This window comes from Formica exsecta, unplaced genomic scaffold, assembly GCF_003651465.1.
Source record: "Formica exsecta isolate Colony F162 unplaced genomic scaffold, ASM365146v1 scaffold380, whole genome shotgun sequence".
Lineage (NCBI taxonomy): Eukaryota > Metazoa > Arthropoda > Insecta > Hymenoptera > Formicidae > Formica > Formica exsecta.
The window spans coordinates 12,349-26,116 of record NW_021851043.1 but is presented as its reverse complement, the minus strand read 5'-3'; the positions used below and the strand labels follow the sequence as shown (position 1 = coordinate 26,116).

The window sequence follows — 13,768 nt, the reverse complement described above, 5'->3', positions numbered from 1 at the left end:
GGAAAGAGAAAGAAGAGGCAGAAACGAAGGACGAGAAGGAAATGAAGGAAGGAGCTAAAGAAAGTTGGACAGAAGTAGTCAAAAAAGGAAAGAAGAATAAGGTGAAGAAAGGTAAAGAAGGAGGCATAAAGGGTACACAGATTACCCAAGGGGGTGATGGTAAGTACTTGACGAGTTCCCAACCGGCATCGTTACCGATACAAACCAAAACAGGACAAAAGTCCCCACCAGTCCGCCACATCCCAAGGACTGCGGCAGTAACGATAACGGGCAAGGATAAAGATGCTCCCTATGACGAGATACTCCGTAAGGCTAGGCAGAATATCCAGTTAAATGAGCTAGGAAGATAGACAAGTCCAAACTCAGGAAGGCAGCGAACGGAGGTTATGTGATTGAGATCCCTGGCCCTGAGAATGATAAGAAGGCTGATGCACTGGCTGAAAAGCTTAAGGCGGTACTCCCAGAGGATATAAGGGTGGCTCGACCATCCATAAAAGGCGAGATCAGGATCATCGGTTTCGACGGTTCGGTCACTCAAGGGGAAATAATCTTCGCAATAGAGGACAAAGGAGGTTGCAAAACTGAAGAGATTAGGATAGGAGATGTAAATAGGATGAATAATGGCCTCTATACAGTGTGGGCGCAATGCCCATTAGCGGCTGCTCTGAAGATCTCGGCGTCACGAAAGATCCAGATAGGATGGACAGTTGCAAGAGTAGAACTGTTAAAGAAACGACCAGTCCAATGTTATCGCTGTTGGAGATTTGGTCATCTTAAAACGACATGCAATGCACCAGTGGACAGGAGTAGCTCGTGTTACGGTTGTGGAGAGGCTGGACACTCAATCCGTAACTGTAGTAGCCCTCCAAGATGTATCGTGTGTGCAAGCGAAGGAAGAGATGGTAACCACCGTCTGGGCTCATTCAGATGCGAGCTCGTTAAAGAGGCTGGGAAAGCGGTTCCTACAAGAGTAGAGAAAAAAGAACCCGCACGGAGGGTGGAGCCAATGGATGCCACAAATGAAGGTCAAGATCCTGCAGTGTAATTTAAACCACTTTTGGAAGGCGCAGGATCTAATGATGCAGTATATGTTGGAGTCAAACGTTACCGTGAGCTTTGTATCGGAGCCAATACATATTCCGATTACACCTGCATGGTTTGGATGTAATAACAAGCACGCAGCGATATACGTGAATCCAGAGAGTATCAAAAACCCCTTTGCATTGTACAGAGCAGGGAGAAATAACGTGACCATCAAATATGGCCCATACTACTTCACATCGTTCTATGTGTCACCAAACGTTAATGAGGATGAATACCTAGAAGCACTAGACGAGCTGGATGACGTGTATCAACGCATAGGTAAGCAGAAGTTGCTCCTGTGTGGAGACTTTAATGCAAGATCCCCCCAATGGTCAGCGTCCTCCCCCAATAGGAAGGGAAAATACTTAGAAGAGTGGGCGGCACAGAACGACCTCAGATTGTTAAATACGGGAATTAAGCCTACATGTATACGCCCACAAGGCTTTTCCACGGTTGACTTATCGTGATGTACACCGGATATGGTTAGTAGGATAACGGAATGGAACATAGAGTCCACGGTGACCCTATCGGATCACCTGTATATTTCTATGACCCTAGAGAGTGCTACAAACGCGCCCACTGGAAGTAGCGGTCCTAGATCCTGGAACTTTAAAAAACTAAGTCAGGAGGTGTTCGCTGAGGCGCTGGAATGGAAGTGCGCGGCAGTACCAGTGGAAGATACTTCATCGTTCAGTGGACTGAAATGGGTTACGTGGTTAGACACAGCAATGATGGAGGCCTGTGACTTAGCAGCCCCAAGATTCAAAGGAAGAAACAGGAAACGCTCCACATACTGGTGGAACGAGAATCTGGCGGAGATAAGGAAAGAATGCGTAGTCAAACAACGAGCTTGGACTAAAAGCAAAAGGAGGAGCAGTCCTGAAGTAATAGAGGAACTCAGAAGAGACTATAGAGCAGAAACGAAACGTCTACGCAAAGAGATCCATAAAGCTAAACAAGAAGCATTGAGAGAACTTATAGCGACAATTGATGAAGATCCATGGGGGCTCCCATACAAAATCGTCCTAAGGAAGTTAAGGAAACCGACGTTGGGACTTACGGAAACGCTAGACAGGGATAACTTAGATATGTTGGTTACATTGCTTTTCCCTGAGGGTGACACCCAACTTAATAGAACCGACTGGAGCGACTGGACCTGGAAAGAGGAACATCAGATAATTCCGGGAGAGGTCCACCGTCTACTAAAAAAAAGGTCATCAAAAATACGGCCCCAGGGATAGACGGGATAAAAGCAATTGTCTGGAAGAAGATCCCTCTCTGCATGTTGGATAGGTTGGCCATGTGTTACAATACCTGCCTAAAGGAGGGATTATTTCTACCCCAATGGAAGGTAGCAAAACTGGTTCTTATACCAAAGGATGGCCTGCGCCCGGATGGTCTTCCAAAGGCCAGACCAATTTGCTTACTCAATGATGTAGGTAAAATCTTTGAAAAAATAATAGTTGATCGCATCATGGACTGGATCGGAGACAACGACCACGCGAATTTATCGGAGAACCAGTTTGGATTTCGGAAGCAAAGAGCAACATTAGACGCAGTACAGTTTATAAAGAACCGAGCTAAGGAGGCAATCCGAGAAGGAGGAGTTGCGATAGGAGTGATCTTGACATATCAAATGCCTTCAATTCACTCCCTTGGAGTGAGATACGGAAGGCGTTAAAGAAGAGAGGTATTCCTGACTACATCCGACGCATTGTAGATAGTTACTTGACAGATAGGGAAATACTAATAATATCTGAAAGAGATGGAACCAGAGAAAGATCAATGACAGCAGGGGTCCCCCAAGGCTCGGTCCTTGGACCTTTTCTCTGGAATCTTACATATGATGACGTCTTACGAACTGACTTAAAAAAAGGATGTAATATAATTGGATACGCGGACGACACGTTCATACTGGCTTCTGCAGCGAATGAGATTGAGGCGAGTAACAGAGCCAGTCAACAGACAGCTAAGGTACTGTTGCGTATCAGGAATCTGGGCCTACAGGTGGCAGAGTCAAAGACGGAGGTTATCCTTTTTCACGGAAAGAAGCATAAACCAGATAACTACCCAGAAGTCGTAGTTGGTAATTCCCGCATTCGGGCAACGGAGTCTATTAAATACCTGGGCCTGATGCTGGATAGTACATTGGACTTTACAAGCCACTGTGCATACATGGAAGCAAAAGTTGGCAAAGTGTTTAGAGCTCTGGGGCGGCTAATGTCAAACCTCCGAGGACCGCAGGAATCTAAACGTAAACTTTATGCGAATGTACTCGCTTCGGTGGCCCTATATGGAGCTCCAGTCTGGTATGAGGAGATGAGTATCTCCACAAAGTGTAGGCAAACTTTGAATAAAATAGGACGATTGATCTCCATCAGGGTGATAGCAGGCTATAGGACCATATCACATGATGCGGCTACACTACTAGCACGCTTTGTCCCCTTATTGTTGACGGCATCAGAGAGACATCGTATCTTTTCCAGGTCAAGAGATCTGATTAGGTATGGCACGTGGACACCTGAATTAGAATCAGAAATCAAGGAAATGGAAAGTACCCTGACGAGACGACAATGGTCGCTACTCTTGAGTAGACCAGATGTTCCAGGAAAGAGAACTGTGCAGGCCTTGTTGCCAGTAATGAATAATTGGCTGGATAGGGATCATGGACAAATGTCCTTCCATCTTACGCAATTAGCAACAGGACATGGCTGCTTTAATACCTACATTTATAGGATAGGTAAAATTGATAGTCCAATCTGCTCGCAATGTGAGGCAACGGAAGACTCAGCAGAACATACGCTACAAGAGTGTGAAAGATGGGAGGAAGAGAGGAACATCCTAGTTAATAGCATAGGTATAGAGGGAGAGTTGGATCTCGGAACATTGGTTAAAGCCATGTTAGAGGATAAGGATAAATGGAATGCTGGAGTAAGATATGCGGAAGGAGTAATGAGAATAAAGGAAGCTGAGGAAAGGGAAAGGGAGGCCGGCGTTATATATCAGATGCCGGAGAGTGAAGGTTCTGCGGCCGTTCGGCGCTGCGTTGTTAAGGAGCGAGCAGTAAGAGGAGGAACCGTAGGCGTGAGTCAAGAAATCCGGCCGAAAGTTGCATCTAAATCCCAGCACTGTTCTGAATAAATGAATAAATAAAATTAAATGAAATGGATATAAATCAAATTACTTACCTGTATTATTATTATTATTATTATTATGGTAGAATTATAAAATTAAGTAAATGAGGGGCTTAAATAGTGGTACTAAATGGTAGTACTATTATAATATCATTAATAATTTAGTTATAAATAGTCTAGTTGAGCCCGGACTTGAGTTGAATTGGTGGGTGCGTTATGGATGTTTATGAATGATCTTCTCCGATTGGTCGTTTTGCGTGGTCGGCCAAGACGGCGGAGATACTTGGTTGATTGCTTCTGATTGGCCGTATAATACGAACACGCAAGATGGCGGCAACGCCCTAACAGCATAGCCGGTCGTTTCTGATTGGTTAACGCAATGAGGCAACTAAAATGGCGGCACCTATCACTAACATTGTCACTGATTGATAGCATATAGCTGGGAATCTATTAAGTAATTGTTAATTATTAGTAATGGTACTAACTTACAAACGTTAAAAATAAAAATAATAGAAATAGTTTAGTATTAGGAGGAGGAATAATTATTGGTAAATTGAAAGTTAAGTATTAACGATAAAACTCAGGATTGAATATGTAATGACAATTCTGTATTGATTATTGGGTACTTGTGCTGTTATACTTGATGCGAATCTACCAAGCGGAGGAGTTGTAGCTTAGCTTTTGTGGTATTGATACGTGCAGGGAGACACGCTAGGAAGCTAGGTTGAATTGTGCCTGTTTCATTGCATTCTGTTTTGCACTGATTGTATATGGTAGGAATGGATATTAACAGCTTCTTGACATCTGTGGTTGAGAAGCGTGATCCTATTACTTTTGTGTTCCATATTTACAACACTGATATCTGGAAAAAAGGAAAAAGAGATAGAAATGTTGAAAAAAGGAATCTTGATTAACCTGTAATAACTATTGAACGGTTATAATTTACTGCTAACTGCTAATTACTGGATGCTCTGAGTGCCATGGAGTTATTTAATAGTGGAGCATGTTACTCGGAAGGAATATTCGACACTTTTGGTTTCTATAGTGTGCTATGCATTAAATATTTGAATGCTGCCCAAGTATACACTGCAATGTTCATGATTCATAGTGGTAAAGGGAGTGAGCGCATACGCGACATTTCACTTATTGTATTGCTTATTTTATGGAATTATTAAACAATAAGAACAGGTCACTGAATGGAATAATAATTACCTTAAGTGGAAATAGTATGCTATTCGTAAAAATTTAAGGATTGCTTGAGAGCACACTGAGAGACTAAATTATGCCTACACCACTGCATTCTATTCGCACTGACTCCGATAGGATAATATATATGAGATATATTTGTGCTAGGAGAACTACTCCTGAATACATAGGTGCTATAGCCGACATTCTGAATCTAAACTCAATCTTTGACCTTAAATCTGAGGTAATTGTGACGGAAGTCTGCACGTGTAAACCGGTAATGAGGTGATGTGAGGTGTTGCGGATTCTCCTTGCTTGATCTGTTGAGGGCTTACATGCTGGTAGATGAATGGATATTGATAGCCTCTTGATCTTTTATAGCTAAGAGGCGTGATCCTATTGCTTTTGTGATCGGTACTTGTGGCACTGTAGCACTGGGAGCTGGAAATAAGAAAATTTTTTGGTTACCAATCCGTAATGACCATCGAAAGGCTACTAGCTACTAATTGCTAATCATTAATTATTAGATGTTTTGAATATCTCATGAAGTTGTGAAATGGGTTACCTGGAAGGAAATAGCCCAATGTTTTGGTTCCTATAGTATTTGATACGTTAAAAGTATCTGAGCAATCAGGCAATATATATGGTAATGCTTATAATTATAATGGGGACTGACCGCATAAGTTTCTTAACTATAATATTACGCGGAATACTCTTCCAAAACACAACATATCAACGTAGTGTGGCACGATCTGTGACATTTGACTACCGTGGAAAAACTATACATAGATGGTTATGGTGACGCCTATTGGTCGATCTGTGTGGCCGGCCAGATACTTGGTTGACTGCTTTTAATTGGCCGTTAGCGCGAACAATCAAGATGGCGGCGACGCCCTAACAACGCTTCTGGTTGGTCGACGCAATGCGGCGGTCAAAATGGCGGCACCTATCATTATCATTGTCACTGATTGATGGCATATGGTTGGAAATTTATTAAGCGATTGTCAATTATTAGTAATGGTACTAATTTACTAACGTAAGGAATGCAGAATACATGCATGTTTAATATACTCGAGGAAAATTCAATATGATATGCTCTGGAATATATATATGTTTTCTGGAACCTTATTTGTTAATTAGTAAGTAGCTGTGAATGGAAATCATTGTAATTTTGAATCATTAAATAATCACACAATTGAGAAGTAGCGCCTAAGTCTTTGAAATGGACAAATAGGCAAATTATATTAATGCATAGGAGTAAGTTAGGTAAGAGATGTAAACGGTGCGTGTACCGAGTATTATTAGCAAGATGAAAGTGATTGCATATTAGACCCACTAGACTTGGGATTTGCTAGAACCTAATTCTTAAGGAAAACACATTACGGTACTTGCAGCTAGATACCTACATGGTTCTCTGCGATATTACTGATGAAACTAAATAATGAACAAACGTACAGATATTATTGATAAAACTAAATAATGAGTAAAAATATAGACATCCGACACGCGTCATATGGTGATCGGAACGTGTAGACATCTGATATCCGCTATATCACACTAGCACGGATTGCGGATGCCTGGTCCTCGCAATTTTGGAGTAGCAGACATCTGGAATAGTGTTGTTGGAAGATTTGATATTTGACATTTGTAACAAAAAAGTAGTAGACGGATACGTTGACATTTGGTAACTGGTTGTTCGGGATAAATAACATTAAAGATGATTGGCTACTATGTGATATGGCGCGACTGGGTGCAACATGTGGTTGAAAATTCTTAAGTTATAATCATAACTACCGAATATCTGTAAATGCGAGACCCTGTGGTCTACTTGTAAATAGGGTTTGTAAACAGGGTGGCCGGATACCTGCTTGGGAATGCCTGATTGGTTGTACTCCACTTGTGCGTTTGGGGGCAGCCAACAGGTCATTGGCGATTGAGATGAGTGCTGGAGGGTTCTGGGAGGCTGCGTAGATGCATAATGATTTAATTGAACTTCAAAGAACTGTTGTCTGATAATTAATAAATCCAAATATAATGCGGACCTCACGGAGCCCTGAAGTGCATCTATGAGGTGTATTTAGGATGTGCGATACTTTGTGCGCGAGTATGTATATATATATATGTAGAGATGAGACGCGTTGTACCTGGGTTGCGGATACAAGGACTGCACGATCAGGTCGATTAGTATGTGAGTAGCCTAGATAACTCGTAGAATATGGGCGAGTGGATTAGCCACTATACCCCCTTTAGAATATATACACTTGGGTAGAAGACAGTCAGGAGAGGGGTAGCGTATATAATGGCGTGGCCCTCCGTGACACGGCAATCCTAAACATAAGTATTTATGGTTAAATGATTAATGCTGCGTTGAGACCTTAGGTTTGATCTGAACATATGAGAATGCTAGAAATATATAAATATTCTTACTATAAAGGAATACAGCATAAAATACTTACTTTAGAACCCTAGGTCCTTAGCTTTAAGACATCCTACTAAGGACACATCAAGGGATGCTATTGTGTCGCTGATTCAATTCTTGCGTAAAATAACACATTTATCGATCTGAATTAACCCAGAGTGACCGAATCTTGAAGGCAGTGACTGAAAAGAAAGGTTAATTTTCAGTATATAAACAATAGATTGTAACCGGATCTCGTGAATTAAGCGAGGTCATAGGGATGCTTAGAAAGACTGTTTTACAAAGGAATAGTAATCTGTGTATTATAAGGAGGATAAAACCCGGTACTCGAGATGAAGGGTCTGAAGTAAACAAAATAAACGTCCCGAATCTGCGTTTGGTACTTATATCATGGGCAAAAACATACTAGAGGGGAATGCGACAATAGCTGCGGCCTTATAGTAAATTACTGAACACTAGGATTGCCTAAACTAAGAATAGGTAGATTCGAAACTTAATATATCATACTGCCTAGGATTGGGGGACGAATAAAACTGCCTCCTGATTCTGGAGGTTTTCCCCCAGAGTCTGGGGATTTCGCAAAATCTCCCAAAGTATCCCGATCGAAACAAAAAGCGTGAAGTAAATTACTTAACGAAACAACACAACAAAACCACCACTTCTACTAATGAATGAATTATGGAAAATAGTGAATATGACAAATTACTAGCCCAGGGAAGGTCGGATCTCCCAGGGCTCGGCGAGAGGGGAGTTTTCGTCCCTGGCCTCCTCCTGTCGTTATCAGGCGAAGGGCTAGAAGAAACTAGGAGCTGCATAGAATCCCAGGAACTTATAAAGGCATACCAGGACAACACAGTGGACTACATCAAGATGCTAAAAACGCTGATTGACTCGGTGAACAGAGTCCCTACCCAACTAAGAGGGAAATTACATTTTGCAGTTGGAACAGTATTAAGATATATTGATGATTTCTCGACAACAATAAACAAACTAGAAGACGCTAGGAAATATACCTTGATTAAGGTAAATAGGCAAGAAGATCACATACAGGAGTTACAGCGGGAACTGGACACTGTGAAGTTACTGGTGTTAGAGGGACCACAAGAGCGAGTGCGTGGCACTGAGTACCTAGCTGGGGATATGCAGAAACTCCCTAGCTCCCTAGGAATAAATTGCTATAACGCCAACCAGCAGATTTGCGAATGGGACAAGTTGACGACTCTAGCAATGACATTGGACAGCCCAGATGAACTCCTAACGGATGGCTTTTTGACTATGGCACGGGTAGGACGGACTCGCAGGCGTGGCGAAGCCAATCGTCCTAGGGGAAAGTCACCCCGAATAAGAAACCAAAAACACAAAACGTACATGATGACAGACAAGGCTACGAATATGGAAACGTTACCGCCGCAGGGGAATTCTCGGAGCCCCAGCGACAGGCAGGCAGGCTCTACGGTCCCTGGAGCCTGCAGGTCTTCAACCTGCGCAAGGCCTACTCCATTGCTGCCGACGGGCATGGAGGTTAAAGATACTACCGCCGCGAACTTAGAAGAAGAAATGAGAGATCCACTGGAACTGACGTTTGTAGACTGTCCCTCTACTCCGGTGGATGAGGAAGGGTCGCAACGATCGGCCTTGGAACAGGCAGAAACAATTGTCTCAACACCCAGTAAGACTCCTAAGATTAAAACAAAATCTAAAATAAAAAGGAAGGCGCGCGTTTCGCCGGAAGTGATTACACCAAGTGACGAGGAACGTGACGTAGAATGTACAGGATTGTATATAGCCACTCCGGTGGCAATAAGGAGAACAAGATCTAGGAAGAAAAGACAGCAAACGGGTGATATTGATATAACGAAGGGTGCCACGGATGCATCCTCAACCCGGATGTCAACGGAGTCTGAGCGAAGTGACCTTGAAGACATGAATACCTCCAAAAAAGCTGCTAAAACTAAGAAAAATGTAAGCGTTGTCGTATCATCGGAAGATGAGGACACTGGACAGGATTTTGCGCCGCAGGACCTCCAAATTATGGGGGCAATTAACGTTGGAGCCGTTGGCCTGGACTGCTTGGCAAATGTCGAAAGGATGCGCGCCAAGAGTAAAAATTTACAGAGCGGTATCAGCGGCAAAATGCGAAAAGACTTGGAAAGAGCTAAAGAGGTCATGAATACCCTTATTCTAAAAGCTGAGGCAACTGGGGATCCGGCCTTTCTAAGACTAAAGAATAGAGAACTAGCTGCGGAGATAGAAAAACACAAACTGGAAGAACTCCGTAGGCAAAGAGAAATGGACGACATGAGAAACTTGGTTGAGAGTCTCAGAAAGGAGGTTATGGAATTACGGGACAAGCTGGATGAGGCGGAGGAAGATAGAAGGAAAGCTAGGGAAAGTTTGAGATGGGCCGAGTGGAAGGCTAAAAAAGAAAATAGGGAGCCGCTAGTGGAAGCAACGGAGAAGGAACAAATTACAGAAGGGAGAATTAAGAGGAACCTAGAAGAAGAAGGAAAAATATCAATAGACTTACCCGTGATGGAGATTGAATGCGCTGAAAACTTGACGATGAACATTCTGGACCCTGGAACCGGAAAGCTGGTATCGTCTGCTGCAGCTGGACCTGGAAAAGAAAAAGAAAAAGAAGAAATAGGACAGATTAGCAAGGAAATTAAAGAATTAAGAAGAAAAGAAAAAGAGTTAATGAGAAGAAAGAATGAACTTAGTAGGACAGAAGAGAGTGAGACAGGTAGCGAAAGGCAGGGGTATAAAGAAAAACCCTTACCTTAGCGGATCCCTAGAACGGGGCCTAGGGTTATTGCTAATGTCCAGTTAGCTCCCCCTAGAGCGCCCCCAGATTTTAGGGGAAGAGCTGGGAGGTTGAACAAGGACAGAGACAGGGATAAGGACAAGACTAAGGAAGAGGATACTAAAGATAGGAATGATAGTAAGAAGGATTGGGTTGAGGTGCGAAATAGGAAAGGGGATAAAAGGAGCATAGATGAACAAGCGGGCAACTTATTTGTCCCTTACACTATAAACCAGACAAGCGCTGGATTTAAGGTTAAGACCCCGGGGATCTTCAGTAGTAGGCCCGGGACAACTCGTAGGACGCCCAAATCCGCGGCGGTTTTGATTACGGGTTGTAGCGGAGAGTTTACTTATGCGGCGGCCCTGAAGAAAGCGCGCGAGGCTGTTTCCCTAGTTGATTTAAAAATCGATAATACGAAGGTTAGGAAAGCGGTGAACGGTGGCACAATTATCGAGGTCATGGGCCCGGACAGCACTAAAACCAATGCCCTAGCTGACAAACTTAGAGCTGTTTTCCACGATCAGGCGAAAGTTGCTAGGCCTGTCGTTAAAGGGGAGATCCGCATTGTGGGCCTTGACGACTCGGTCTCTATGGCTGAAGTTGCCTATACCGTGGCATATTACGGAGAATGCAGCGAAGAGGAGGTGAAAGTTGGACCTATTCGTCCGATGAACAATGGTTTGTTCACGGTCTGGGCTCAATGCCCATTAGGAGCGGCTATTAAAACGGCCAACAACAAAATGGTAAAAATCGGCTGGACTCAAGCTAGGGTAATTCTCCTACAAGCAAGACCGGTCCAGTGCTTTAAGTGCTGGAGATTCGGACATGTTAGATTTGTTTGCTCATTCGGAGAAGATTTTAGTAGGCACTGCTTTAGGTTTGGAGGAACGGAACATAGAGCTGGAAACTGCAAATTACCGCCATCCTGCAGAATTTGTCTTTTGGAGGGCAGGGACCCCAATCATAGGCTTGGTTCAAACTTCTGCAAAGCTGATCGCGGAAATAATAAAGCAAGAGTGAACTTAGTGACTGCTGGACCGACTAGATTGAACAATGCATCGACTACGGAATCAAGAGATGCAGAGACACGTTAAAGTATTTCAGGTGAATGTGAATCAAAGCAAACCCTCGATGGATCTTCTGTTACATCAGGCGAAAGAGAATGATGTTGGCGTGCTGCTGATCTCAGAACCAAATTACATCCCTGATTCTGAAGGCTGGTTCGCCAGCGTAGATGGTAGCGTTGCAATATTCGTTGACACCACCCGGGTCAAATTAAGATGTCTCCTTGCTAAATCAGGCCCTCGATTTGTCGCGATATTATGCGGTCCTTATATGATTATGTCGGTATACATCTCCTCGAATATCGGACTGAGGGAGTTTAACGTCTTCTTAGACGAACTATCGGAAGAAATATCATCCCGGGTGGATAAAATTATATGCGGGGGTGACTTCAACGCTAAAGCCACACTGTGGGGAGCTTCCTCTACAGATGGTAGGGGTCTGCTCCTCACAAGATGGGCAGCAGAAAGAAATTTGCGTATCGCTAACATCGGAAATGAGCCAACATGTGTGCGCCCGCAGGGCAACTCAATTGTTGACCTGACCTGGGTGTCTCCGGATCTTCTACTTTTGGTTCAGGAATGGCGTGTTAGGAGTGATTTAGAGTCCCTTTCCGATCACCTTTATATATCGTTTGTTGTGAGCTGTGAACGACCCGAACCACCACCCAACCGGCTGGTTTGTAGGAGGTGGAACGTGAGGGAATTTGACATAGATCTATTTCATGCTGCGCTGAATTGGAGGGAAAAGGGTCCCCCGGTTGAGGATCATCAGAGTGTCCAACGGATGGTAGACTGGCTAGACCGGGTGATGGAGGAAGCCTGTGATGTCGCCTCACCGAGAATTGGCCCCCGAAGATCTCGAAGACAGGCGTACTGGTGGCAGGACTCTGTCGCGGTTCTTCGTCAGGGATGTACTTTGGCAAGGCGGCTATGGCAGAGAGCTAAGAAGAGGAGGCGCCCTTTGGCAGTTATCATGGAGTTGGGAGCAACCTATAAGTCAAAGCGAAAAGACCTTCGTAAGGAAATTAATAGGTTGAAGTCGGCGGCATGGCAGGAACTTATCAGGTCTATTGATGATGATCCATAAGGGCTTCCTTATAAGTTAGTCCTCAAGAAGCTTAGATTGACATCCCCTGGACTCACGGAGTTGCTGGACGCGGAGACATTGTCGAGACTTCTGGATTCGCTGTTCCCTAAAAATAGGTTACCGGATCCAATAAGAGATTGGACAAGTTTTGTTTGGTCCAATGACTGGCTGATAAATAGCGCTGAAGTGGCGCGTGTGATAAAAAAGACTTCGACTTCAGCCACTAAGGCGCCCGGGCCGGATGGCTTCCGTCTGATCACCTGGAAACAGATAACGGGTGAAATTCTTGACTGGATTGGGCACATATTTAACGCATGCTTAATTAGGGGGGAATTCCCTCGTTTGTGGAAATGCGCGAATTTGGTACTTATTCCTAAGGGTACTAAGCAGAGCTTATCTGATGAAGAATTGCCTAAGGTTAGGCCTATCTGTTTAATCAATGAGATTGGTAAAGCATTTGAACGAATACTAGTGGAAAGAATCTACCAATGGCAATCCGAACACCCGAATTCCGATCTGTCCGTGAATCAATTCGGATTTAGGAAGCGTAGATCCACTTGCGATGCGCTTCTCGCAGTCAGGGATATAACCACGTGTCAGGGAAGGTGGCTTGGCAATTGCAATATCGCTAGATATACGCAATGCCTTCAATAGCATTCCCTGGAGAGTGGTCCGCAAAACTCTTAGACATAGAGGCTTTCCTACTTACCTGCAAAGAATCCTAGACTCTTACTTGTCCGATAGAGTCATCCAGTACATCGGGATGGACGGGAGGCAATATACCCGACCTATGGAGGCTGGAGTCCCCCAAGGTTCTGTCTTGGGCCCAGTCCTCTGGAACATCGCATTCGATAGCGTTGTTAGGATGGCAGAAGATGAGGAGTATGGCTACATCCTGTGTTACGCCGATGATACGCTCATCATAGTTACCGGAAGGGATCCTCGGACCACCTACCTAAGGGCCAGCATACTTACTACTAGAGTGGTCAA

At 43.9% G+C, this 13,768-nt stretch overlaps 3 protein-coding genes across 3 annotated transcripts; all 3 read left to right on the top strand.

Moving 5' to 3' along the window:
- The first annotated feature begins 1,079 nt into the window (after positions 1-1,079).
- LOC115239477 lies at positions 1,080-1,550 on the top strand. The gene has a single exon (XM_029814020.1). It carries the CDS (start codon positions 1,080-1,082, stop codon positions 1,548-1,550), a length of 471 nt encoding a protein of 156 aa, XP_029669880.1.
- A 12-nt stretch (positions 1,551-1,562) lies between these two features.
- LOC115239476 lies at positions 1,563-2,324 on the top strand. The gene has a single exon (XM_029814019.1). The coding sequence runs from the start codon at positions 1,563-1,565 to the stop codon at positions 2,322-2,324; it is 762 nt and encodes a 253-aa protein (XP_029669879.1).
- Positions 2,325-11,680: 9,356 nt separating this feature from the next.
- Positions 11,681-12,778, top strand: LOC115239474. The gene has a single exon (XM_029814018.1). The coding sequence runs from the start codon at positions 11,681-11,683 to the stop codon at positions 12,776-12,778; it is 1,098 nt and encodes a 365-aa protein (XP_029669878.1).
- Positions 12,779-13,768: the final 990 nt, after the last annotated feature.